The sequence below is a fragment of the Electrona antarctica genome, assembly GCF_951216825.1.
Source record: "Electrona antarctica genome assembly, chromosome: 13".
Taxonomy (NCBI): Eukaryota; Metazoa; Chordata; class Actinopteri; order Myctophiformes; family Myctophidae; genus Electrona; species Electrona antarctica.
In genome coordinates, this window is record NC_136794.1 from 21,672,828 (window position 1) to 21,697,106 (window position 24,279).

Genomic DNA, 24,279 nt, shown 5'->3' on the forward strand with positions numbered 1-24,279 from the left:
TCTCTAAAGAGCACCTTGATTTGTATCACAGTAGACCCTTTTACCACATTTTTACCCCCTCCTGTGTGGATTAGTCAAGCAGACAGATTGGTCCGAGAGACGGGGGATTTTAGGTTTAGGCATTTGCCTAATTGAGAGTTATGGGGACTGTAGACAGCTGCAATTTGCAAGCAAGGAATCAAACCAATAACCCTCACAGCTGTGCTGACAGATTCAGCTGCGGAGCTCTGAATCCGTCTTGAGAGACTGCTCTCCCAGTGGCCCCCAAATGTCAAGCAAGCCAGTCCTACCACCAATGTCTTAACCACATGAACCCTCACGTCCCAATTCTGGACATGTCATAATAGGTGCACATTCCGCGAAAACGTAACTCTTTCACCACCAGGGGGCAGTAGCGAGAGTTCAGCGACTGCCACCATAGACTCTTGTTCTATTTCCAGCTGAAATATGTCCGTTTCTGTGAGTTTTGTTTTAAAGCTGTTTTACTGTATAAAACATACCAGTGTAAGTGGATAAGATATCACTATCATATGATTAACACCCCCAACGCCTGGGGGTATTTAGGACCATTAAATCAGGGCACCCAGCGATTGGCAGCTTCAGGACCTATTTCAAGGTGGCCATCTTGGAACATTCAAAAACATTTTACGTTTCTTTTTACTAACAGAACAGCCCCAATAGGACATCTTTTGTCATCATCAGTTAAGTGTAATCATGACCATGGCACAAAAGCACAAGGCAATCTAGATGTGTGTCACTGGGCTACCTAAAACATCACATACATGTGACTCGTCAGAAGTGGTCAACATCTCAACAGCATCTCAATTTACAACACACAGAAGATAAAAGAGGGGGCATTGTTTACTTTGTGGACAAAGTGGCCACATCGAAGCGAGAGCCCAACCCCGGGAAGGAAGGCAGCGACTGAAACAAAGCCATAACTTTCCCTCTAACAGCTGAGCGATAAGGCAAGGCCACTGAACCGAGTGAAGTGCTCATAAAATGTGTATTGCAGACTGTCTCCAGTGTAGTCTGGGGTTAGCAGGGAGAGAGAGATGAGACGAGACTGGAGCAGTGGCATATCCGTTTTTGAGGGGCGCTAGCACCTCCTATGTCCAGCTTTGAGGGTTTGTGTAAATACAAACATTGTCCAAACACAAACATTGAATGCCATTGATAATTAATGGCCAGTTGAGCGTTTGTCCCAACACAAACAAATGCCATTGATAATGACTGGCCAGCGTTGAGCGTTTGTCCCAACAAACGCTCAAAGCATTGCGTAAACACACATTGAAGACAAAGGTGAGGAGGCAAATTCTGATTGGCTGGAATGAGATGCGCCCCTCCCTTCACACGGGTGTGATTCTTTTTTACTACTTGGTTGCATGCTGTGTTGTACACTGAAGATACAAGATCATACACATGTAGACCTATCTTCGGTGTATGATCTTGTATCTTCAGTGTAGACTCTACAAGATCACACTGTCAGATCGAATCGCCTTGCAAGCTTGTAGATCGACTATTTTCAGTGTGCGACACAGACACGCAACTAACTAAGCATAACTCAGGCTTATGTGTGTGTGGGTGTGTGTGTGTCACTGTGTGTGTGTCTGTGCAGACACCACCAGACTCCTCTCTCCCGGTCCTCACTTGCTTTACCTCCACATTTGAACCCAGAAAAGCAGAAATCAATGACCCCAAAGAGATGAAGTGGGGTAGCTGAAGGAACATAGCAGTTACTGAAATAGGACCGAAGTGTAGCAAACAAAGCTCAGCTTTTTCTCTTGCTCCTTTTCCTCCCACCAAGTTCCTGTCTCCTGCTGAGAATACAGTGCCCGCCAGTCCCAGACGGCTCCTCTCATCGTGATATGTTTGGGCTACATACGGCTTATGATTATTAAAGGCTCAAGGAGGACACCCCCCACACCCCTCTAAAAATAACATTGCCAACCGTTCTGGAATGGAACAATGAGCAGAAACAGGCAAATTCATCCCACATGGGGTGCGTTCCTCCCCAGCCTGCTGCCTCGTCTGATGCCAGCTTCATGGCTAATACTGTGTTGCATAGCCGCATCGACATTTTACATGTAAAATGTAAAATAGGGATAATCAACAGAAAGACTCCTCCTTACACTCAACCGTGTCGTTCACTGGCTTCCTATAAAACAGCGTAAATCTATTTTGTGTCCGAGCATTGACATGGTAACGCCCCGCCTGCCTCCGATTGGCCTACCGACACTGCCCATCTTGACTGTCCTCCGAGGTGGATATAGCTATGCTGGATAGTCAGATGCGAGGTTACTCCGTGGTGGGAAATAATACAAGTACGGTATGATACAAGAGAACTGTAACTTGTAACTTTTATTTTTGTAGAAGAGGCAAACTAATATTGTTTATGCCGTTTGCTTTGATTGAACATGTACGCCATAATATGATTTGATCCGCGTCTCGCGTCTCGGAGGACAGTCAAGACAGGCAGGCAGTGTCGGTAGGCCAATCAGGGGCGTTACCATGTCTATGCTCGGACGCAAAATAGATTCACGCTATAAAACTGCGCTGAAAACTCACCTTTCAGGAGACCAAAGGGAGAGGAAATGATCACTTCTCCCTTTATAGACAGGTGACACCCCCCTCTTTTCCTGCTCTGTACAGTGTTTTAAACAGTTTCTATATTTGTGATATTGAATTTCTGGTGTAATTTCTTATGTTGATGAATTGGATATAGGACCCCAATGGAATCAAGACAGCAAGGACTTTTTTTGTGTAATCCTTGACTATACTCGTACTGTTTTGCATTTCTGTCTAATAAAATATTCAATCAATCAAAACCAAAGAAGTTTTACATTAATTTTGCAATCTGCCTAGTGCCTGCCTAACACAGCTATCTTGTGGGCAAAGTGAACATTTTGGCTTCCCGGGTGGCACGTTAGGGTTCATCCTCCAGGGAGCATGGTGTTCAACAGGTTTCATGGCAATACACCCATCAGGTTTTGAGATATCTTATTTGGGACCATAGTGTTGGATGGACTGACAAGGATGGCATTTGGTAGATGCCCAACTGAAAATCAGTTCATTCATAAGCTATGAGGCAGTGGGATGAAGTATACATTACGCCAGTGGTTCCCAAAGTGGAGTCCGGGGACCCCCAGGGGTCCTTGAGGGAGTTCCAGGGGGTCCCCAGCTAAATGATAGTTCCCTTATGGGTCTGTAACTCCGAGAGTGTACAAATGGAACCAAACGGACCCTAACAGGTCCATTTGGTTTCATATGTACACTCAGTTAAATTAACATTGACTTTACAATTATAAATTGGGGGTCCCAGAGATAGAAATGCTATTAAATGGGGGTCAATTAAACAGGTTGAGAATCACTGCTAGAGCTGTAAAAAATCTTTTCTTATGGGGGTCCCTGGCTGGCATATCTTTTCACACAGGGGTCCGCGGGCTAATGAGTGTCAATTTGGGGGTCCTTGACATGAAAACGTTTGGGAACCACTGCATTAAGCTTCGCTGCTAATCCAAACAGAACTAAACTTGTCAGCATGCCAATGCACGCACAGTCGCACACACAAATCCAGACACATAGTACACATAGCTCAGACCACTAGGCTCACAGCTGACAGATCTTTAGAGACTGATGTTGTTCAAGTCTCAGCCAAGCATTGACCCATTTCCTAAATGTCCCTCCATCTCCTTCCCTCCCGTCTCTCTCTCACACGACATATACAGTGACATACAGTATCTCCTCCCTCTGCCCCCTCCCCCAACACAAGAGCCACCTACACAGTAGTGCACTGCGCCTCAGAGGCTCAGACGCTGTCTTGCTCAGACTTGAAGCCGTCTATCTCCGTCTCAGTCTGGGACTAAGGGCAGTCTGTTGTTAATGACAGTGTGTAACCTGATCCCCCCCCACCCCCCCAACTGGAGCTAACGCTTCCCTCTCTCTCCCTCAGCTCTCTCTCACATTGTTCCAAACCATACAGCCAGCTGCTACTGACAGCCAAATTACTGTGTGTGTGTGTGTGTGCATAGAGAAATGATTGCTGTCGGAGGACTATTCGGAAGACTATTCCCCCCCTTCCCTCTCTCGCCCCCTGCGTTCTGAAATGTGCAGGGCTCTGTGGGCAAATTATACACTGTGGTTCTTAGAAAGAGCAGCTGCGGAAGGGATCTGATGAGCAGAGGCCAACTTATATCTGCTCCAAAAGTACTAATGACTTGGATGAGGCCTCTGGTATGGAGGTTAATTAACACCCCCTAAGATTCATCTCAAAGGACTGTTCTGCAGTTTGCTGAGCATATTATATAATCCTATATTAAAATAATGTTTTGCTTTACGACTCACTTGAACTCAATATTAAGTAGTTTAATAACCCATTCACAAGTTACCTAACTTTAGATTTCAATTCAGAAAGGGAAAAATCAAACACAAATCATTTTAAAGCACTTTTTTTTAGCCCCTCCTGTATTCAGCTATTATTGTAGATTTTCGTCTTACAAACATTAAATTCCCATTGACAATGAATGGAGAATTTACGTCATGTGTCTGATGATGTACGATGATAAGAGCACCCCTCACTTCACATGAGTGTGATTTTTTGCTAACAAATGATGACCTAGACATAGTCTAAAAAAAAGAAAAAGAAAAAAGTACAGACTCCCAGCCATTATCCCACAGTAGGGAATGTATTAAGAGGCCAGATAAACTCTTAGCTCGGAGGACTAGGTTACCACAGATAGCCCAGATTGAAACAGAGCCACCGACCCATTGACAAAACATTGACAAGGCCATGCCATAAGAGACATGTTGAAGGGGATGGCTAATCAGAGAAGGTTCTGGGTGACTGGCTATCATCAAGCTAGTGGTCTGCACCTCAGAACGGGAGACCCGTGAAGAACCCCTGGTGCCTGACCCACGTCCCAGTGCAGACTGACTGACGTCCCACTATCTGACCGCTATCAGCCAGCCTCTGGGAAGCAAGCCACTGAGCACACCAGGCGCCTACAAAAAGCAATCTGGACTCAAAAGGCAGGAATCAGATACAGGGCGCCGCAGAGCACTTCCAGATCACCAGCCAACCACACAAACACAGCACCACAAATGACCACATTGTCCGTGGACCAAAATGCTGCTTCTAAACCAAGCTGTGATTTTTTTATTTAAATATTTTCTCCATTTCCCAATCCTGTTGGAAAATCGTTTCATCCATGGCAATTCAATCAAAATTTAAACAATCAATATTCCCAAACGTGTGTGGACTGTGTATTCATACTCTAGTTCACATCAGCAGACCACCACAATTCACACAACCCCCACCCCATTTTATAGATGCAAGGTGTGAGAACATTCCCTGGCATCTCAATTCACACTTGCAAGCTCCCAACCTTAAATAATAATAATACAATATTTACTCAGTTATATGTGTAAGACTGGGTTGGCACTGTGGTACAAATTCAAAGGCTGTTCTCTTCTCTTAAAACCATATAGAATTAAAGAGCACTGCAGAGGCTGAAAGTGACCTAATGATGCCATGGGGCTGCTGCTTCAGGTGCAAATGACATGGTGCCGGTTAACTAGTAGGTCTTCTGGTGTGCCTACACGACACGTGAAGCACTTTTAACTGGCAGTCACCTGGATGGCCCATGGGTCTGGGTCAGGGAACAGCATCACTGAGGTGTTAACCAGTCCATGGAAGAAGTGTTCTTGCAAAAACACTGACAAGACAGCCTCCAATTGAACTCGTGATTTAAACCTAATAATTTGATTCAATTTTTCTGATGATGTATACGTTTCTTACTATATGGACACTGGAGTCTGAAATTATGTAATGATTGAATTGAAAGTGTCAATAGTATGTTTTTGTACTGTAGTGCATAATACTTTAACTAGATTTACTACTAACCCCCCTGCTTAGTATAGAGGCCTACTATATACACTTAAACTTCATCGACCCCCCCCCCCCCCCCACGACCACACACACACACACACACACACACACACACGCCTTTTAATCAGGGCAATCACCTCTGAATGCCTTCAGTTTAGCATTACCACCTTTCCTAATGCAGTTTGCACCCTCTCACCAGTCGGTGCTAGCTTCACCTTTAGATTTGCCCTGCTGTCTTATCACATTACTAGACCTATTTCCTGTTGCACTGTTCTGGGGGCCTAGTATGAATCCAATTTGAGACAAGACCTGTCCCCAAATAATTTTAGATAATGGCACTATGGTGAGTTTATGGTCTGAGCAGAGCTCAGCCTACATAATATATTCATGGCACCAGCTTTCTCTTAAACCAAGGCAAGATTTAACTGATTACTCCACATGCAGACTAATCAATGTGTCCACCAATGTCGTTAAATATTCATAAGGTTCTCCCCCTCCCCGGGTGCAGGAGCCATTGTGACGCTTAGTTCCCTGCGTGGGATGGAGACACGATCAAGCAGGAACGACCCTCCCAATAGTGTTGGCATGACAAAGAACTACAAAAGTGACAACTAGCTGCAATGTTGTCCCCCCGATTAAACGTGAAAACCACAAATGTAACAAAAAAGTGACCATGAAAATAAGACAATCCCACGCCGAGTCAGTTTATTCGACGCAACGCATACATTTCTCTATCAACACTTATTATAGGATATCGTTTGATCATGCGCTACACCCAAATAAACTATATTTTTTAGCCGTTCCAATGTATTGGATTTGGAAGCGATCAACAACTAGAACCCAAAGTATGTAAGTATTGTAATATATAAGCTACATAGTAGCCTAAGTACCTACCATACGATTTGTAAAGGATTTGAAGGGAGAGGTTGAAATCCTTGAAGGCTACTTGAAAGACTTTATGAAAGAATAAATGACACTTCAAAGACTAAAACAAACGTCCCAAATGCTGATTAATGATTCGCGTACCCAAACAGAGAACTGTGTAGCACAAACAACTGTGCTGGGAATTCCCACTTTAAGTAGGAAAAAAAGCTTAAACTTACCTCGCATTTAATACTTCGATGCTTTATTAAGGGTCCGCACAGTTGTAGAAGTCAAACTACTCTGCCATCTCCCGATAATTCACCGACAATACCCTGTTTGTTTTGATGTGTAAAAGCACTGCCTGCGTTCAGAAAACATTGTCCTTCGCCAATTCGACACGACGTGAAGAGATTTACTCTACATTCATAATCCAAAGTTGATCCAAAGTTGCGATAATGTTACTTCTTCGGCGTGTTCCATTGGAGATCGCAAAAGTTCTTCTTGGCATAATAGCACACGCTCCGTGTGCTATTACCGCTCCGGTTGTGCCTGCGTCTGCCTGGCGCTCTGGCTGCGCTGCGACGGCCGAGCGGCTGCTGGATTGAAGGAGGAAGTTGCCTTGCAACTCACTGTAATTAGAGGACCATTACCACATCATTTCCTCTGCGCATGATCCACACTCAGCCGCTAGGGGCAGTGCTTTTCAAAGTGTGCTGTGGACTCTGGGGGACCACTCCGCCAGAAAGTGAGACAGGTTCCAGGCATGGGGACCGGGGTCCACCGCCAAATGTGGGTTTTGATTGATCCAATTCCAAATTCCTCAGAGACTCTGCATTCTCTATAGCTCCAATCATCACCTACATAATTAACCTCTCCATCAAACAGGGACACAGGTCCGGGTCCCTCAAGATTTCAAACTTGCCAATTAAAGTAACCCCCCTGTAAGGGAGCTCCATTTTCAATGCATCAGAACATTTAAAGACAAATATACACTTCTATGAAAAAAAAGAAGAAAGAATCATCATATAGCCTACACGTAAGGGCATTCACTTATTTACAGGAGCCAGATTCACATTTCTTAACGGCTGTAGGGCGTTCCACATTTTAGTGGCAGGAGCAAAATGAGTTTAACCCCTTGTTTGAGCCGAATCTGTGTTGAACGTGGTTTGTGGAACTCCTTCTGGTGTTGTGATCATGGACTTCGTTGACATTAAATAAGTATTTTGACAGGTTACGTACATGGGTATCTTATTGGTGTAGCGAATCTTGTAGACCAGGCCCATTGCAAGTTGCTGTGTACTCTGTCGCCAACACTAAGCGGGCCCACGGTGGGGCCACGGTGAGGCCTTTAGGAGGGCCATTCAAGCCTCGGGCAGAGCCTGCGGCACCACCGGGGGCAAGGTGGAGCCTGCGGAACCGTTGCGGCTCGGGAATCCACCATTCCTGAGTAAAGTGCCTGGTGCTGGGAGTCTGGTGCGGCACACAGGGCCTGACCTGGTGAGAGCAGGAGTGGACCTGGTGAGACGTAGGAGGGGCCCGGACAGGAGTCAACCCACAGAGCCTAGTCCTTCCACGCGCCAGAATGGTACCTCCCAGTCCCGGCAGAGTAGTTTAGGAGGAACGGATTGTGTGGCCCTGGTTTTTCCCTAATGGGACTGATCGAGGGTAGCTACTGGGACGTAAGTCGGGACTTGATCACCCCGGCTGGGTCACCTGAGTGAGGGGTATGATGTTGGGAGACCCGAAACCCCGATGACCTTGGGATGCACGTCCCAGGTGCATCCATGTATGTATGTATTTTGTTTTAGCCATTCCTATCAAAATGGGCAGGGGTAAGGTGGGTTAAGTACTAGCCTGACCAGTTTGTTTTGGGATGTCTGGAGCCTTGTATTTAGGGCCTTTGAGCTGCTGTGGTAGGCTACCATGAATGAGGTGCATGCATAGTCGAAGAAACCTTGTATGAGGGCTCCTGTTAGGGTCTTCATTGTATTTTTGCTGACCAGTGAGGTGACCCTATGTACAGGAATCTTGTTCTTTGGTTGACTTTTATGATTACATTGGTAGTCATTCTGCCACAGGAAAGCTTTGCCTCCAGGATGGAACCTAGGGTCCATGACCTTTTGCAGACCATGAGACCACGGCCATCTTGCATTTATAAGTTAATGGCAGAGCCGCAATTTGTCATTGACAGCCCATACATCCAAACAGAAAAGTACTGATTGTATTAAACAACGTCAAACTCACCAACGTTGTACGAAAAGCTTGAATTATCCTCTTTCTATCAGCAAAGTGTTTGTTTCATAAAAGTCTACATGTTAGGAGCTATAGGCTGCTATACTGTCTGTCAAGAAATTCGTTGCAGGTGATTATTTTTCTAAGTGTCAGAGTTTGGAAGCGCTCGCTTCCTTTCTCACCTGCAAGGAACTTCTCGCTATCTCTAAAATACTAAAATACACTATTTTTTATTCAGGAGCTGCTGCCCCAACACTCACACCAAAATGATGCATGTGTGGGATTTGGAATATATGCTTGATTTATTTATGTACGTTGAAGATAAAACTTACCACCCACTGGACCCTGGTCTAAAAAGCAATCATTTTGGGTGGCTGGTCCGTGTTTTTGAGTGGTGCAGCCGCAATGCACATGCAGTACTGCGTGTCCCTGGCTGGCTGGCTGGCTGGCTGGCTGGCTGGCTGGCTGGCTGGCTGGCTGGCTGGCTGGCTGGCTGGCTGGCTGGGTCTGTCTCTGACTGGGTCTTTCCGTCATGGAAATAGAGTTATAGCGTTTGTTGACCACCAAGTGTCACTGTTGCGCAGCCTAACACACACACACACACACACACACACACACACACACACACACACACACACACACACACACACACACACACACACACACACACACACACACACACACACACACACACACACACACACACACACAGGCTTGTACAGTACAGTACTACATCAGCATGAGTACAGTACAGCACCACTCAGTTCAGACGGGTATGGATGTCTAAGAGCCGGGCCCAATAATTCATTAATAAATACAAAAACTTTAATAATAAATACCGCAATGAAATAAATAAATGCAAGGAAATAAATAAATAACACAGTTAAATAAATGAATGTATTTATTTAATTTGAGTTTTTATTTATTTCATTGCATTTTTATTTATTTCATTGCGGTATTTATTATTAAAGTTTTTGTATTTATTAATGAATTATTGGGCTCCTAGATTTGCATAGATGGGTCTGATTGTCTCCACCAGGCCGAAGGCATGGGGAGAGAGTATGTTTTGCACTCCGTCCGTCCGTCCGTCCGTCCGTCCGTGTGTCCGTCCGTCCGTCCGTCCGTCCGTCCGTCCTTCCGTCTGTGAACAGCTAATCTCCCGCACCGTTAACCCAGTCGATGTCAAATTTTGCACACACACTCGCTGGATGCCAACGATGAACCTCTGCCCCAAAATTTCCAGAACGGCCTGTTATAGCGCCACCAGGAGGCCACTTTGTGCAAAACAAGTTTTTGGACAGTACACTTACAGATTTTGTCCAAACATCACGCAAATTGGTACACAGTCTCTCTAGAGCCATTCAACGAAACGGGTCTTTCAGATTTCTCAGACTCCATCCTGATTGGCTAAAATTGGCTTCCAAAGTTTGCAGGAGTGCTCAGTTTCAAACAAAATGCTGCAAATCATGAACACATCGTGTGATTTCCGTGAAATTGTACACGCACATTCCTACTAGGCCGAGGAAGAAATGCCACATGAACATTTTCAACTCAGCCTCATGGTGGCGCTATAACTGGCCGAAAAGTATTTTTACCTCTAACTGCACGGATCTGTGGATAACTTTGTATGCCAACTCCCTAGAGGCCAAGGAAAAACCTTTGCCTGGAATTTTTCACATCTGCTCTTTATAGCGCCACCAGGAGGCCGACATATGTAAAACACATTTTCTAATATTACTCCTTCAGATTTTATCCAAATTTCACGCAAATCGGTACACATGCTCTTCATAGTCATGTGATCAAGACGGGTTTGTTTGATTTCTCATAATCCACTCTCATTGGCTACGATTGGCTTCTAAACTTTTCAACAGTAGCCCGCTTTGTACCCGTTTTGTACAAATCGCCACAACTACTCAACGCAGCGTCCGATTGTGGTGAAACTGTGCATCCATATTCCCACTAGGCTTTGGAAGAAATGCCACTTGACAGTTTTCAAATCAGCCTCATGGTGGCGCTACAACAGGCCAAGCCGCGTCACACACACGTTTATATTGCTCCTAAACATTTTGCCAAACATCACACACACACACTCCCATCCTCCTGGTGGAGACCTGTGCCCAGAAGGGCACTTTTTCTAGTTTTAACTGAATTCTGCCATACAACACACAACGAAGCAACCAGAGGTGTCGCCGAAAAGATGAATGGATTACACAGGAGGTCTTTTATGGTCTTTGCTGAATAATTCAATTCATTTGAAATTTGAAAAGCTTTTAAATAGGGAGCCCGTGGCCCCGTGAGAGAAAGGGTATGTGTCATATGTATACATGCAGTGAACTTGGTAAGTCTAGGAAAATAAACAAAAAACAAACAAATAAACGAACAAACAAACAAACAAACAAACAAACAATCACACAAATAAATAAATTGTAACAGTAACAGTAACACTATCATATCTGGTCAATAATAGTTCTACTCAATGGTGCCGGTTCTATAAACCATAGTTCTAGCCATTCCAGTTCTATTTCCAACAAGTCCATACCGTTCTACACCTTCTAGTTCTATTCTGAAAGTTCAGTCACACAGACCGTTTCTACGGCAACACACAAAACCAAGCAGTAAACTCAAACTGAACTGAAGTCAAACACTCAGAGCTCTGTACGATCTTCTTCCTGGTCGTTGTTCAAACTTAACTCCGGGTATGTAAAAGACTATAAAGATATTAGCTAAAAAGTAATTGTGTGCATTTGTTGCTGTTTCTAACGTAGGTAGAAACGGGTCCATGGCTACTTTCAATTCATGTGATTGTGAATGCATAACTGTTTTCTATCGATAAATGTGTGGTAGGTAGCTAATGCTAGCAAATGAAAGTTAGCAAGATTAACAATGTATTGGGTTTTGTTTTCCATTTTTAATAGAAAACAAACGACAATGGACATGAATTCCGATTCGGAACTTCCACCGTCAACATATGGCAAGTACAAATAAAGCGTCATTCATTCATTCAGCTTTGGGTCATGTTGCTGCAGGTGGGGGGGGCTAGCCCTGGTCCAGAGGGGGAGGAGGGAGCGCCCATAATGGTATCGTGGGCTATAGGGTGAAATGTAACAGATTGACATAACTTAAAAAATTACGATGAAAGACTTAATTTATTATCTATTGAAAACAGGGTCTCATGGTATTGGGGGCCAGACATCTCACATCCCTGGATTATCACAAGGTGATAGTCCTGAGGAGAAGGGTCGTGGCCGCAGAGTCGGAGTCATGGAGACAGACTCTCCATATGTCAAACTTGCAAAACAAGGGGGACTGAAAGGTAGCTATGATCCTATGCTTTTTCAGTTGTTAGGGTACTGTCTGTATATGGTTTAATGTTGTTATTTCTCCCTACAATATAACAGATCTTTTATGGCAGGAAGAGGAGGAAGTAGTTGATCCAAAATCCAACTCATACAGAGCTCCAACATGGTTCACAGATAATAAGCCAAGGTAGGACTTTTATCACGTTATTCTCCACATTGTCCAGTTTCATGATGAAGATGAAATAATACTAAATAATAACAATAATAAATTACAATAAAGGATTGTTTATTGTTTCAGCTTGTTTCAAACAGATTGAACAAGCAAGAGTGAACAAACATTAACAAAATATGTAATTGCTTGTTCACTACAAACTGCATGGGGCCAGTCTAATAAAAGGAAGGGCTCTTCTATACTAGGCACCCTCCTGTTTCTGCTCAATACTACTATTTTCACCGAAAATAGCCGCTCTATTAGCTCACAATGCATTGCAAGTTTGTAGATTGGCTATTTTCACTGAAAGTTAGCACCAGAATAGGGATGCTAGGGTTTAAGTGGCTAAAGTGAAGGCTATATTACTTTTCCATCAGCCTAATTAACAATGAAGAGAAGAGAGACACTGGAGCCGTTCAACAGCTAAATGCTCCCTTTGGGGGAGACAACAAGTCAGTTTGGGAGCGGAACAGTGATGGCAAGGAGAAGGTAAACCGAATCATGTGTTTGAATATCATAGTCCCTTGAGCTGTCGTTATACAGCTATCTCATTTCTCAAAGCCTTAGTTTGCTAAACCTCATTGCTTAGCGAAATGCCTATAGAAATAACAGTTGATGGTTACCCGATAACTTTGTGCTAACTAACCGATAACTTGGTGCTATACTGTTAAGCTGCCCATGTTCACTTCATTTAATAGTTCAGTCATGGGCCCTGTTTGTCTCAAATTATTGCATTATGGCCAGTTGTCTTGTTCACAAATTGATTGTCAGAATGAAAGTTTTGTCAGCCAAAGATTTGCAAGCATTTGGCTGATATATAGTGTTATATTTATACTCTGTAAACACCAGATAATGGTTTTGTTGTTACTGGCTTTCCCCAACAGCAGGACAATGATCCTAACAGCCAGATGGAGAGGATATCCACTCACAGTCATGAGACCAGCAAATTCAGGAAGACGTAAGTTTCTGTTTATCACAAGATGGCGCTGTTGGCTTTGTTTTACTCTATTATTCAGACAAGGTATCTTCATCTCAACTTGCCTACCCATGAATCAGAATTGTACCAGATAGATTTTAATCTACTGGCCTATGCTCAAATAATGTTGTATCCATAATTTATTGAAGAGACGTTTGTAAAGGCCTATATCATAATTATTATAATAATTTGCCCCCATTCCTTGGGGTGTTTTTTGTCAACCAAACCATTCAGCTAGCCCCAACTTTGCATAATATAATATATGATTGCACTCATTATCCAAAATGGCTATAATATTAAAGTATATATATATATAATATGTCATTAACTACTGAATGCAAAGTGACATTTCTTCTATTAACATTTAAGATATTAATATAATTTCAGCTGTATGGAAAACCTGGTGATGAGAGGCTAAATTTAATGACAGCACCAAGACATTTGAATATGTTTTATTTGTTTTAGAGCAAAAAAGAGACGAGACCATACATAGATCTGGGTCAACATGATTCTGATTCTGACATTACATTTTTTACCTTTATTTTACCAGTGTCTTTTATGAAAATGAAACCACACAAAGCACGCTGGCTTCTAAACATAGGCAGATCCTGTGCAGCAGGAGTGTTTGAGTTGGCCCTTTATTGCTCTGTGCAAATGTTCCAATATCATTTCGTAAAATGTCAATGGCCTGTCCAAATTCAGCAGAATCTATCTAGTGCAAGTTGCAGGTTTTGCACACATTCTACATTGTATCAGGGAATAGAGGTACACGTGTCAAGGTCAATTGTAAATGTTTAATCAGAACAACAACAACAAAAAAATGTGGCTAGAGGTTTTCAATATCCTTCATCTTTGCTTGTCCTGTTCATTTGATTCTGTCAAACTGCCTTTAAAACGTTCTCCTAGATCCTTCACCAAGAAACCAGTCGAGTACAACATGGCAAAGCTCTTGAGCTTTGGTTATGTAGATGAGGATGAACCCACCAAACATAACAGTGATATTACTGTTATGCCTTGTAAGTATAGCTTTATGATGGTCATTTGAGGTCTAATTTTAAATAAATATAAATACAAAAGTAATAAAGCATAGTCATCACAATATGCAATCAAAATGTACCCCTGGCCCTGATATAATATATTTTAAATTATGTTTTTAAGTAGCATATTGACTTCATACTTGACAATAAGATCATGAAAATAAAAGCATGACATTATAATGAAACTACCGTTAAAGGTATATTCAGTGATTTCACTTAATTAAAATATCACATTTTCCTGTTTAAAAAATAATAATCCTCCCTACTATAGAATGTGCTGACCATATAAGGAGTTCCTCCCTGTCAAAAAACCCTAGTTTCGGTTTTGGTGGTGGGTAGGAAAGCCTTCATCCAATCATGATCGAGTGGGGGCGGGCCTTGCTGCACGTGCTGTTGGCCTGTTGCACTTCCCCCCACTGTAGAGCGTGTGCATGTGCACATCTTGTTACCGGGGCGTACCGGGGGGGTTTCCAAATCACTGAATGCTCCCTTAAGGTTAGAACTAATGGTGATATGCACCTGGACAATTCATTTTAGAAAAGATAGAATTCATCATGACTTGCATTATCTGAGATTTTGAGCAGCAGCCAGCTAAGTGTGTGTGTGTGTGTGTGTGTGTGTGTGTGTGTGTGTGTGTGTGTGTGTGTGTGTGTGTGTGTGTGTGTGTGTGTGTGTGTGTGTGTGTGTGTGTGTGTGTGTGTGTGTGTGTGTGTGTGTGTGTGTGTGTGTGTGTGTGTGTGTGTGTGTGTGTGTGTGTGTGTGTGTGTGTGTGTGTGTGTGTGTGTGTGTGTGTGTGTGTGTGTGTGTGTGTGTGTGTGTGTGTGTGTGTGTGTGTGTGTGTGTGTGTGTGTGTGTGTGTGTGTGTGTGTGTGTGTGTGTGTGTGTGTGTGTGTGTGTGTGTGTGTGTGTGTGTGTGTGTGTGTGTGTGTGTGTGTGTGTGTGTGTGTCTGCCTGCCTGCCTGCCTGCCAGCAGATGATTTGAAGACTGGTGTATGAAGATGATAGCCACCCCGCCCACCCGAGAAAAATTGTCATCATGACATGCTTTGCAGTATTCAACAAATATATCCATCTTCCAGTAACACTCATTCACATGAAATATTTTGTTTCGGATATGATTCACCTCTTTCTGTGCACTTAGATCAACAAATATACACTAGGACATTGGCCTGACTAGTGCTCCAAGCAACCTAGATTCTCTCTCCTGGCTAGGTAAAAGTTAAAGAGTAACTGTGTGTTGATCAGAGTCAGCGTCATAATCCGTCATATCATCAAGCAACAGACCCATGTTTTCTCTTGCCTTCCATTGTGTCTGATGTTTTCTGTTTTTGTATTGTTTGTTTTTAGGGCTTTTAGTTTCTTTCTCAATTAAATTTTATTTTAATGCCTTGTGTTTGATTGGGTGCATGTTTTACTATTATTCTTACTGCTGTAGGCATCATCATTTTGTTGAGCTCATTGGAAACGTACAGTAGTTTAAAAAGGTGCTTTATAAATAAATCAGTTTTGCTTACAGCACTTGTAGTTGCATTTCCAAGTATCTTATTTGTGGTTCATTCATCTATCAAATACCTAACATAAACAGAAAATGGTTAATCAGGAAAAAATGTAATACAGATGTTTAAAGAAAATAGTTAATTTTAAGTTGTAGTTGTAAAGGGATGATTCACATCACTTAAATAGCTATGAGTTGCTGTTGGAAAATTGATTTTTATTTTATTTTATTGTCAGTAGGTGTGATGTTATTTTTTTGTTTTTTGAAAGTATACCATACCATGTTATGTAATGTTATTTCTTAATGATGCAAACCTCAAACATTCTTTGAAACAGTTGTATGTCAGAATGTCACTGTCTGCAATGTTGCTACCTGCTGTATTCTGTACATTATGTGTATGCGATCATAAACAACTTGAACATAACATACCTGAGTGGCATCAAAGTACATAAATATGTTGTTATTAAGACCCATTGGAAATCCCAGCATTGGGTTGTTTTGAAGCCTGGAGACATGGTTTGATGTTTAAACATACACCAAGGCTTATCTTTGAAACTGTTTACCATTTAAGACCTCGTGTTGCCATTTGTTTATTTGAGACATGAATGATTTTAACTGGCTGCGGACAGGCAGTACTCCTCCTTTTGCAGCCAATCAGTCCAAAGAAAGGACCGGCGGTCATATATATATATATCAGCCCTACGGCATGACACAACTTTTCTATTCTCACCAGCTACAGACTTACTTGTGAAGACATTTCAATACATTGCTTTCTGAATATCCTATCCAGTCATGAGACCAATTCTATTAAACTGCTTGGGGACTGATCCCATTGAATATATCAAGTGAGTATAAAATCTTAGCATATTATTTGTGGCTGTCAAAAAGTAGGCTTTTTTTTTTACCATTTGAACCTCCGTATCCATATTGTAAGGGTAACTACAAAATGATCGCCTGTTTTTGGAAAATATATTTGCCATAGATGGAAAACAGTATGGCCTACTGCTGTGTGGATTCACAATCACAATCGCAACATCTGGAGATGTTCATATAACTTAAGATAAATGGACTTGTATTTTGCTGTGCTTTGACATATTCTGATATGCTGTGTCAAAGACAACAGGTCAAGGTACAAAATCCCCATTTGATTACAATGGAAGAGGATATTCTCTACCACTTCAGCCTAGGCACCAAGACCCACAATCTTCCTGAGATGTTTGGAGATATCAAGGTTTGTGAGAGAGTGCGAGAACATGAAATATGTTTCAAAGTATCGCCAGCAGAAATCCTAGAAATCTCTCTCTGTCTCTCATAGTTTGTGTGTGTTGGTGGAAGTGCAAATCGGATGAAAGCCTTTGCCCAGTTCATCCACCAAGAATTGGGTCTGCCAGGCAACAGAGACGAAATCAGTGATGTCTGTGAGGGAACAGATCGCTACTCGATGTACAAAGTAGGACCAGTGCTCTCTATCAGCGTAAGTATTACAATGCAGTTTTTCTACATAACAGGGACATCCATTGTTCGGACATACATTGCTCATGTTTAAATCAGAGGTCAACAGCATTATGTCGTAATGATCAATCGTGTGACTCCTGTTATAAACAGTCAATGTAAGTTGTGTGCTATGTGTAGGTTTTTAACCCAATTGCTGTTTCTTCTTTCCAGCATGGCATGGGTGTCCCATCCATTTCCATCATGCTCCATGAGATGATCAAACTTCTACACCATGCCCATTGTCATGATGTGGTACTCTTTCGCCTCGGAACATCTGGCGGAGTCGGTAAGAACATTGCTTAATCTGTTTCCGTGGGGGTAACTGGGGGCTGGGATACACATATACAATATTTCTATATTTAGAATTAGAAAAGAGGTAATATTAATAATTACTGTCAATTTACCCATTACTTTCAGAAACTTAAACTGCAGTTCATCTACAATTCACTATTTGATTTTTAAACAAATATATACCCCAGGGCTTGACATTAAGGCTTAAGTATTAAGTATTAAATCTTGCCGACGAGGTCAGTCTGGTAACCGTGCACGCACTGCGCGGATAGGACCGATCTATGGCTTGTGTATTTGGAATACATGAAATATATGTAAGATCATAGACATTCTAATCTAGGGCTATTAACTTGCAAACTTAGCATATTCACCTAATATTCAAACATGTATTCACCAAGTAAAATCAATTTACAGTTAGTTGATTTAAAATGTAGGCCTATTTGTGTGCTCGTGCTCTGGACAAGTGACTTTTGTGCAGTGAATGGGAAATGTACTTGTCCAAAGGACAAGTGCCTCAAAATGTTAATGTCAAGCCCTGTACCTTATACTACCTATAGACTATAGTAGTATATACACAAACAAAGTGTAATTCTGCCTTGAATGGTTTGTTTGAGCATGACATGAGCAACATTAGACTTCCAAAGAGTATTTTATACCAATAGCGTTATTGTGGCCTTATTCTCTATTCCATTACTCTCAGATTTTCCTTTACTCAACGATCTTGTCATTTCGAAAGTAATGCTAAAGTAATATAATACTAATACATTACATTACGATTACATTACATTACATGGCAATAGAAGTCACTGAAAGTAATATAGCTCATTACTTTTTAATGAGGTCAATACTTAACATATATTACATTTTAAAAGTAAGTTTGCATGCCCTTTTCCAAGTAATCTTGAGTAGAAATAGGCAAAGCTATTCTGAATCACACTGGTCTGAAATCCTGGATACCGTACTGTACAGATACAAGCACTGTGGACAGAACACCATGTCAATTATTATCTTCTTGATGTTCTCCCCTGTTAGGCCTGGCTCCAGGGACAGTGGTGATCACAGACAAAGCAGTGGACTACTCCTTCAGGGCTCAATATGAGCAGGTGGTCCTGGGTAAGGTGATCACCCGGAACACTCAGCTGGACGATGGCATAGCCAATGAGCTTCTACAGTGCTCCTCGGAGCTCCAAGACTTTCCAACAGTGATAGGGAACACCATGTGCACCCATGACTTCTATGAAGGTAAACAGCACGTCATCCTGTTACATGCACACACGCACGCACGCACGCACGCACGCACGCACGCACGCACGCACGCACGCACGCACGCACACACACACACACGCATGCACGCACACACACACACACACACACACACACACACACACACACACACACACACACACACACACACACACACACACACACACAATCCAATTAATTTCTAAAGTTACACAACATGGAGTTAATTTAACACTCAGAGTTAAATAATTAACACTCCAGACTTTACCATGCATAGAGTGAGTGATCCACTTGCTGGTGGAACGCCAGCTAGATGGCATCTGGCTCATATGCTGCTTGCTGCTAAGATATATTAACCTAACCTCTGCTGTGTCTCTAGGACAAGGCCGACTTGACGGGGCGCTCTGTTCCTTCTCACTTGAAGAGAAACTAGAGTACCTGAGGAAAGCCCACGAGGCCGGAGTCAGAAACATTGAAATGGAGTCCACAGTGTTCGCTGCAATGTGTGCAATCTGTGACCTCAAAGGTAATTTATCCAGCACATTGATACTTAACCACTTGAACCCTAATTCTTGGCATGTCATAATAGGTGAACATTTGGCAAAAACATGCAGATCTACAAGCTCACAACGTGACACGACGCAACATGTTGAGAGCTTGTAGATTGTTTATTTCAGTAAAGAATGTTGGTGTAGAATAGATGGAAAAAAGGAGGGTACCAAGTGTACTGTAGACCCCTGGGGGAAGTATATACTGTAGACAAGAGTTTAAATAGTTAACCATACAGAGGCATCACTACTGACTGACAAGACATGTCCTGCTGTCAGGGAGTTTACAAATGCAACCAAATGGATATGGATACGTTTCCAATTGTACACCGATTCAAATAAATGCTGAGAATTTCACTGTTTAACACTACAGTATTGGTTCAAGTTACTGACATCTTGTTTTCTTTTTTTTATTCCTCAGCGGCCGTCATCTGTGTTACGTTGTTAAACCGCTTAGATGGAGACCAGATCACCACACCTCATGATGTTCTGGTGGAGTACCAGCAGAGACCTCAGGTCCTGGTGGCCCACTTCATTAAGAAACGCCTAGGATACCTACCAACTCCCCCAGCCTTAACCCTAGAACACTAAACTTAACGTTTGTCAAACCATCACTAAACACGGGTATATTTTACCCAAAGTAATATATTCCATAAAAATATTTCTCATCAAAATATATGGAAGTACAGCAATACATGGCAACTTGAGATACTGTTCTTTAATATTTAATCATGACCTTTTACCAAAAGAAAAAACAGATATCATGGGGGAGCAAAACAAAGGCCATTGTGTTTTTTAACTATCACTAAACTCGGGTGAAATTCACACAAACACCTGCCTGGTATGTGGGTTGTGGACACCATGGTATGTGGACAGGGCAACAAACCTACCTTCTATGATGTCACTGAGCATCATGAAGGTACTGAAAGACCCACCCACCTCAGACATCAGCAACATTATGATGTCACTGAGCATCATGAAGGTACTGAAAGACCCATCCACCTCAGACATCAGCAACATTATGATGTCACTGAGCATCATGAAGGTACTGAAAGACCCACCCACCTCAGACATCAGCACCATTATGATGTCACTGAGCATCATGAAGGTACTGAAAGACCCACCCACCTCAGACATCAGCACCATTATGATGTCACTGAGCATCATGAAGGTACTGAAAGACCCACCCACCTCAGACATCAGCAACATTATGTCACTGAGCATCATGAAGGTACTGAAAGACCCACCCACCTCAGACATCAGCAACATTATGAAAATCACCTGTGTTTAGTGTTCTAGGGTTAAATCAACATTTATGACCCCAGCAATGGGGTGAATTCAACAGATGTTATCATTATACTGCTGTAAGAAACAACAATGTGTATATAGTAATGACTGATGAATATGTAGATAAAATGTAGATATATGTATAGCTAATAAATTATGTTCATATGTGCATTACTTAGTTCCCTACATGGTTACTGTAAGAAGGATATGTGATGATTTGTGATTTCTTTGAAGCTCAAAGAGTGTATGTTACTTACCTGTTATATATTGTTTTTATATTTAATATTTTGCTTCTTATGTAAGGAGCTATGACTGTAATTTAAAGTAAATAAAATATGTTCTATACAATATTAACTCCTGGCCTCTGATTTGATCAGAAATACTGAATTTCTTAGATGCATGCAGATGTTGCAGATAAAGTGAATCTTCCTACACTGTATTGAACTGAAATTGCTTAAATGCATCAGCTGATAAATTACAGACTTAGCATTAACTTTGCAATTTTTATATCAGGTAACCAAGTGTACTTGTGATTGTGTTTATGACTTGCCACATTAGGTTAATTATATGGAATAATTGTAGTAATAGTAAATCAGACATGGCTCTGTTGTGCCCTATCATTTCATATTAAAATAGGCCTAGTTCTGCCATCCACTACAGCTGACATGATGTCAATAATAATAACTAGTCCATAACCGGGGATGTGTGCAGTCAAAAGTATAAGTTTGCAGACATTGGGTTACAAAGTATACACAGTAGCCTATGCTTAATTAAACTTTGGGATACCAAGTTTGTTGCAGTCTTGCATGTTAATAATAGCATTGATTGAGCACAGGTGATGGGACAGACAGTCTGGGGCTGGGGAGAGAGTTAAGAGATCAGCTTGGGATGTGCACATTAACAAATGAAATAAATCCTTTTCTTGAGGCAGGTGGTCCACAGACCCTAGGTTGGGTATAAGTTGGGTGATAAGACGACAGCAGTCAGTGTATTCCTCTGACTCGATCTTTAGGCTACTGTACTATGCCTAACCATGGACAGTTAAACACATTTAACATCTTTATTTGCATTCACATTTTACAAGAAATTCTTGAACACGAACAATAGTATATGCGCAAACTTGGAAAACTCCACAACAAGTGCTTCAGGATACAGATCACGGGTACAGAAAGCATCGCATTCTCCATATATGGCGACTGCCAATTATTGCAGACACTGAACAGAATTCTGCCGATGCCTTAGCTCTCGGCTTGGGCATGCCTGCAATCTGCAGGCCCCTCACGACTGATTTATGGACATTACCGAGGCTTCCAAATATGAACACAAGTAGTTTACATTTGTAGCCAAGCTGTTAGCATCCTTAAGACGCTGGTACTTAAGTGGTCAAATGTACATGCCACTTCCAAAATGATCACTTCTCTACTGTCCTCATCAGCAACAACAATATCTGCTGTATTAGCTGTGACATCTGAAAAGGCATCATTTTCATTATTGTGCATGAACATGGCAGTTGAAACACGTGAGTGCTTATATACATTTTGGCAGATGATGAAACATGTGAATTTATGTCCTTAGCTAATAGGTCAACAATTCTGTCGTGCCTAGCAATGTACATTCCCTTATATACATAGCAGCCATTAAGAATATGTGACAGTGTTTCTGTAACTGGAGTGTGGTCATGGTGCAGACAATGAGGAGGAAACGTGTTAGGGTACCACAGAGAGATTGAGTCTGGTTGGAAGGACATGTAATCTGGCTTTGACTGTAAAGATGACTATATCCTCATCAACTGCATAATTCTTGAATATTGTATGAGATACGGTGTGGTCTGCATCGGGAAGGCAAGCTAGCTTCCCCTGTAGTTTTAAACCAGTCCAGTGTTGTTTTTGCTGTTGTAACATTACAAGGTACCTCCGTGCATTGACTGGATATGGTGTTCCGTATCAATTACAGTACTCCTTACTGAGACACACACACACACGCACCGTATCAATTACAGTACTCCTTAGTCCTCACACACACACACACACACACACACACACACACACACACACACACACACACACACACACACACACACACACACACACACACACACACACACACACACACACACACACACACACACACACACACACACACACACACACACACACACACACACACACACACACACGCACACACACACACACACACACACACACACACACAGGGCCCTATTTTCATCATCCCTAAACTTCTTTTCCTTTTTTTGTATACTATATTGAAAAACATTTTTAAATAGTTCAAATAGCCGATCTACAAGCTCAACGTGTTGATGTATGTTTAAGTTTTTCAAAATAGTAAAAAAAATTCACAGAGAGAAGCAGCGGCTCACGCATAGAGTTAAAAATAAGGGCTCACGTCGTTTCTCATCTTGAAAATAGTTGAAAGAATGTACTTTCTGACACGTGCGCACATAAACCGCAGGAATGTCCCGTTGTATCAATCGATAGTACAAATGTTAAAATTGAAAAATATCTGTCTGCACATGGTGCCCGTGTGCATGTTCGTGTGCATGTTCAAATCAATTGCTCAACCCACCCACTGAGGAGAAAAACTTGTTAAGATTGACCGACAGACAGACGTTCCAAGAATTATATGTAGGATAATTCTGATTAATTCTAAATTGTAAGATGGTTTTTTTATAGCCTACACAAAAATACTGACAATAATCCATACAAAGATACATTTTATTCATAGGAAACATGTACCAGTATGTCTATATTTCAATGTTTGAGAATGAACACTCAAATATCTGCATTTTTCTCAATGATGAGATTGTAGGGTTTTTCTCATGATACAAAAACAATATAATTTAACATTTGTACTAAGCAGCTGTAGAAAACAATTAAATTATTCTGTGCTGTCCAGTGAATACATCCAAACTGACAAATTGCATTTTACACACCTGTGAAGGTAAAATGCTACCAAATTCCTTCCAAAAGATAGCTTCTTAGCGAGTTGAATTAAGAATTCATGAATGCTGACTTGGTGTCCCGTCGCGGCGGTTTCGTGGGTTTGATACCAGCCAAAACCTCTTTGGCATACTGGGTGTGGTGGAGGCCTGCTTCCCGAAGAGCCTGTTCCACCCGCACTCTTGGGTCAGACACAATCTAGAAAACAGATCAAGATATCATAAACATGCACAGATACAGTATCCTATACAGTAAAAATGTAATGTTCTGGAAAACCAAAACCAAACATCTCATACACTAGTGTGCACTGATTGACTGGTCAGCCATGACGATTTAAAGGTTCATTGGAGGAAAAAGGTTTACCTAAGTCAAACATTGTTGTGATCAGCCTTATGTAAAGTGTGTGATAGTGTGTCTCACAGAAGAAGCCAGACAATATCCAGCGCTGCACCCCGTGTT

General features: G+C 41.9%; 4 protein-coding genes across 5 annotated transcripts in view; 2 read left to right on the forward strand and 2 right to left on the reverse strand.

Moving 5' to 3' along the window:
* Positions 1-7,380, reverse strand: part of LOC306935280 (activin receptor type-1-like) — a 29,278-nt gene extending 21,898 nt beyond the window's left edge. Inside the window, exon 1 of the mRNA XM_079518253.1 lies at positions 6,991-7,380. The gene's annotated coding sequence lies outside the window, so the exon portion shown is untranslated. The remainder of the gene's footprint in view (positions 1-6,990) is intronic.
* Positions 7,381-11,537: 4,157 nt separating this feature from the next.
* Positions 11,538-16,425, forward strand: LOC306935288 (uncharacterized protein C7orf57-like). 2 transcript variants are annotated; one of them, XM_079518264.1, is made up of 8 exons: positions 11,538-11,679; positions 11,899-11,954; positions 12,150-12,296; positions 12,382-12,469; positions 12,871-12,982; positions 13,378-13,451; positions 14,376-14,485; positions 15,477-16,425. In XM_079518264.1, the coding sequence occupies exons 2-8, from the start codon at positions 11,912-11,914 to the stop codon at positions 15,500-15,502; spliced, it is 600 nt and encodes a 199-aa protein (XP_079374390.1). In that variant the 5' UTR covers positions 11,538-11,679; positions 11,899-11,911; the 3' UTR covers positions 15,503-16,425. The 2 variants fall into 2 exon arrangements, with proteins under 2 accessions (XP_079374390.1, XP_079374391.1); XM_079518265.1 differs by having other exon boundaries at positions 15,480-16,425.
* Positions 16,426-16,737: 312 nt separating this feature from the next.
* On the forward strand, positions 16,738-20,523 carry upp2 (uridine phosphorylase 2). Its single transcript, XM_079518263.1, has 7 exons — positions 16,738-16,846; positions 17,118-17,232; positions 17,317-17,475; positions 17,667-17,781; positions 18,819-19,028; positions 19,408-19,554; positions 19,998-20,523. Exons 1-7 carry the CDS (start codon positions 16,794-16,796, stop codon positions 20,165-20,167), a joined length of 969 nt encoding a protein of 322 aa, XP_079374389.1. The 5' UTR covers positions 16,738-16,793; the 3' UTR covers positions 20,168-20,523.
* Positions 20,524-23,668: 3,145 nt separating this feature from the next.
* The window catches only part of LOC306935283 (coiled-coil domain-containing protein 148-like), a 51,254-nt gene continuing 50,643 nt past the window's right edge, over positions 23,669-24,279 (reverse strand). The window contains exon 15 of the mRNA XM_079518256.1: positions 23,669-24,018. Within this exon, the coding sequence (XP_079374382.1) occupies positions 23,872-24,018 (147 nt within the window). The 3' untranslated portion in view covers positions 23,669-23,871. The remainder of the gene's footprint in view (positions 24,019-24,279) is intronic.

What these genes read in the sequence shown, in the direction of transcription:
- LOC306935288 (XM_079518264.1), top strand. Translation starts at nt 11,912, where the DNA reads ATGGACATGAATTCCGATTCGGAACTTCCACCGTCAACATATG. An exon ending in TTCACAGATAATAAGCCAAG is followed by an intron (nt 12,470 to 12,870) that starts GTAGGACTTTTA and finishes CTTTTCCATCAG; the next exon opens with CCTAATTAACAATGAAGAGA. An exon ending in ACCAGCAAATTCAGGAAGAC is followed by an intron (nt 13,452 to 14,375) that starts GTAAGTTTCTGT and finishes ACGTTCTCCTAG; the next exon opens with ATCCTTCACCAAGAAACCAG.
- upp2 (XM_079518263.1), top strand. Translation starts at nt 16,794, where the DNA reads ATGAGACCAATTCTATTAAACTGCTTGGGGACTGATCCCATTGAATAT. An exon ending in CGGAACATCTGGCGGAGTCG is followed by an intron (nt 17,782 to 18,818) that starts GTAAGAACATTG and finishes CTCCCCTGTTAG; the next exon opens with GCCTGGCTCCAGGGACAGTG. An exon ending in CACCCATGACTTCTATGAAG is followed by an intron (nt 19,029 to 19,407) that starts GTAAACAGCACG and finishes CTGTGTCTCTAG; the next exon opens with GACAAGGCCGACTTGACGGG.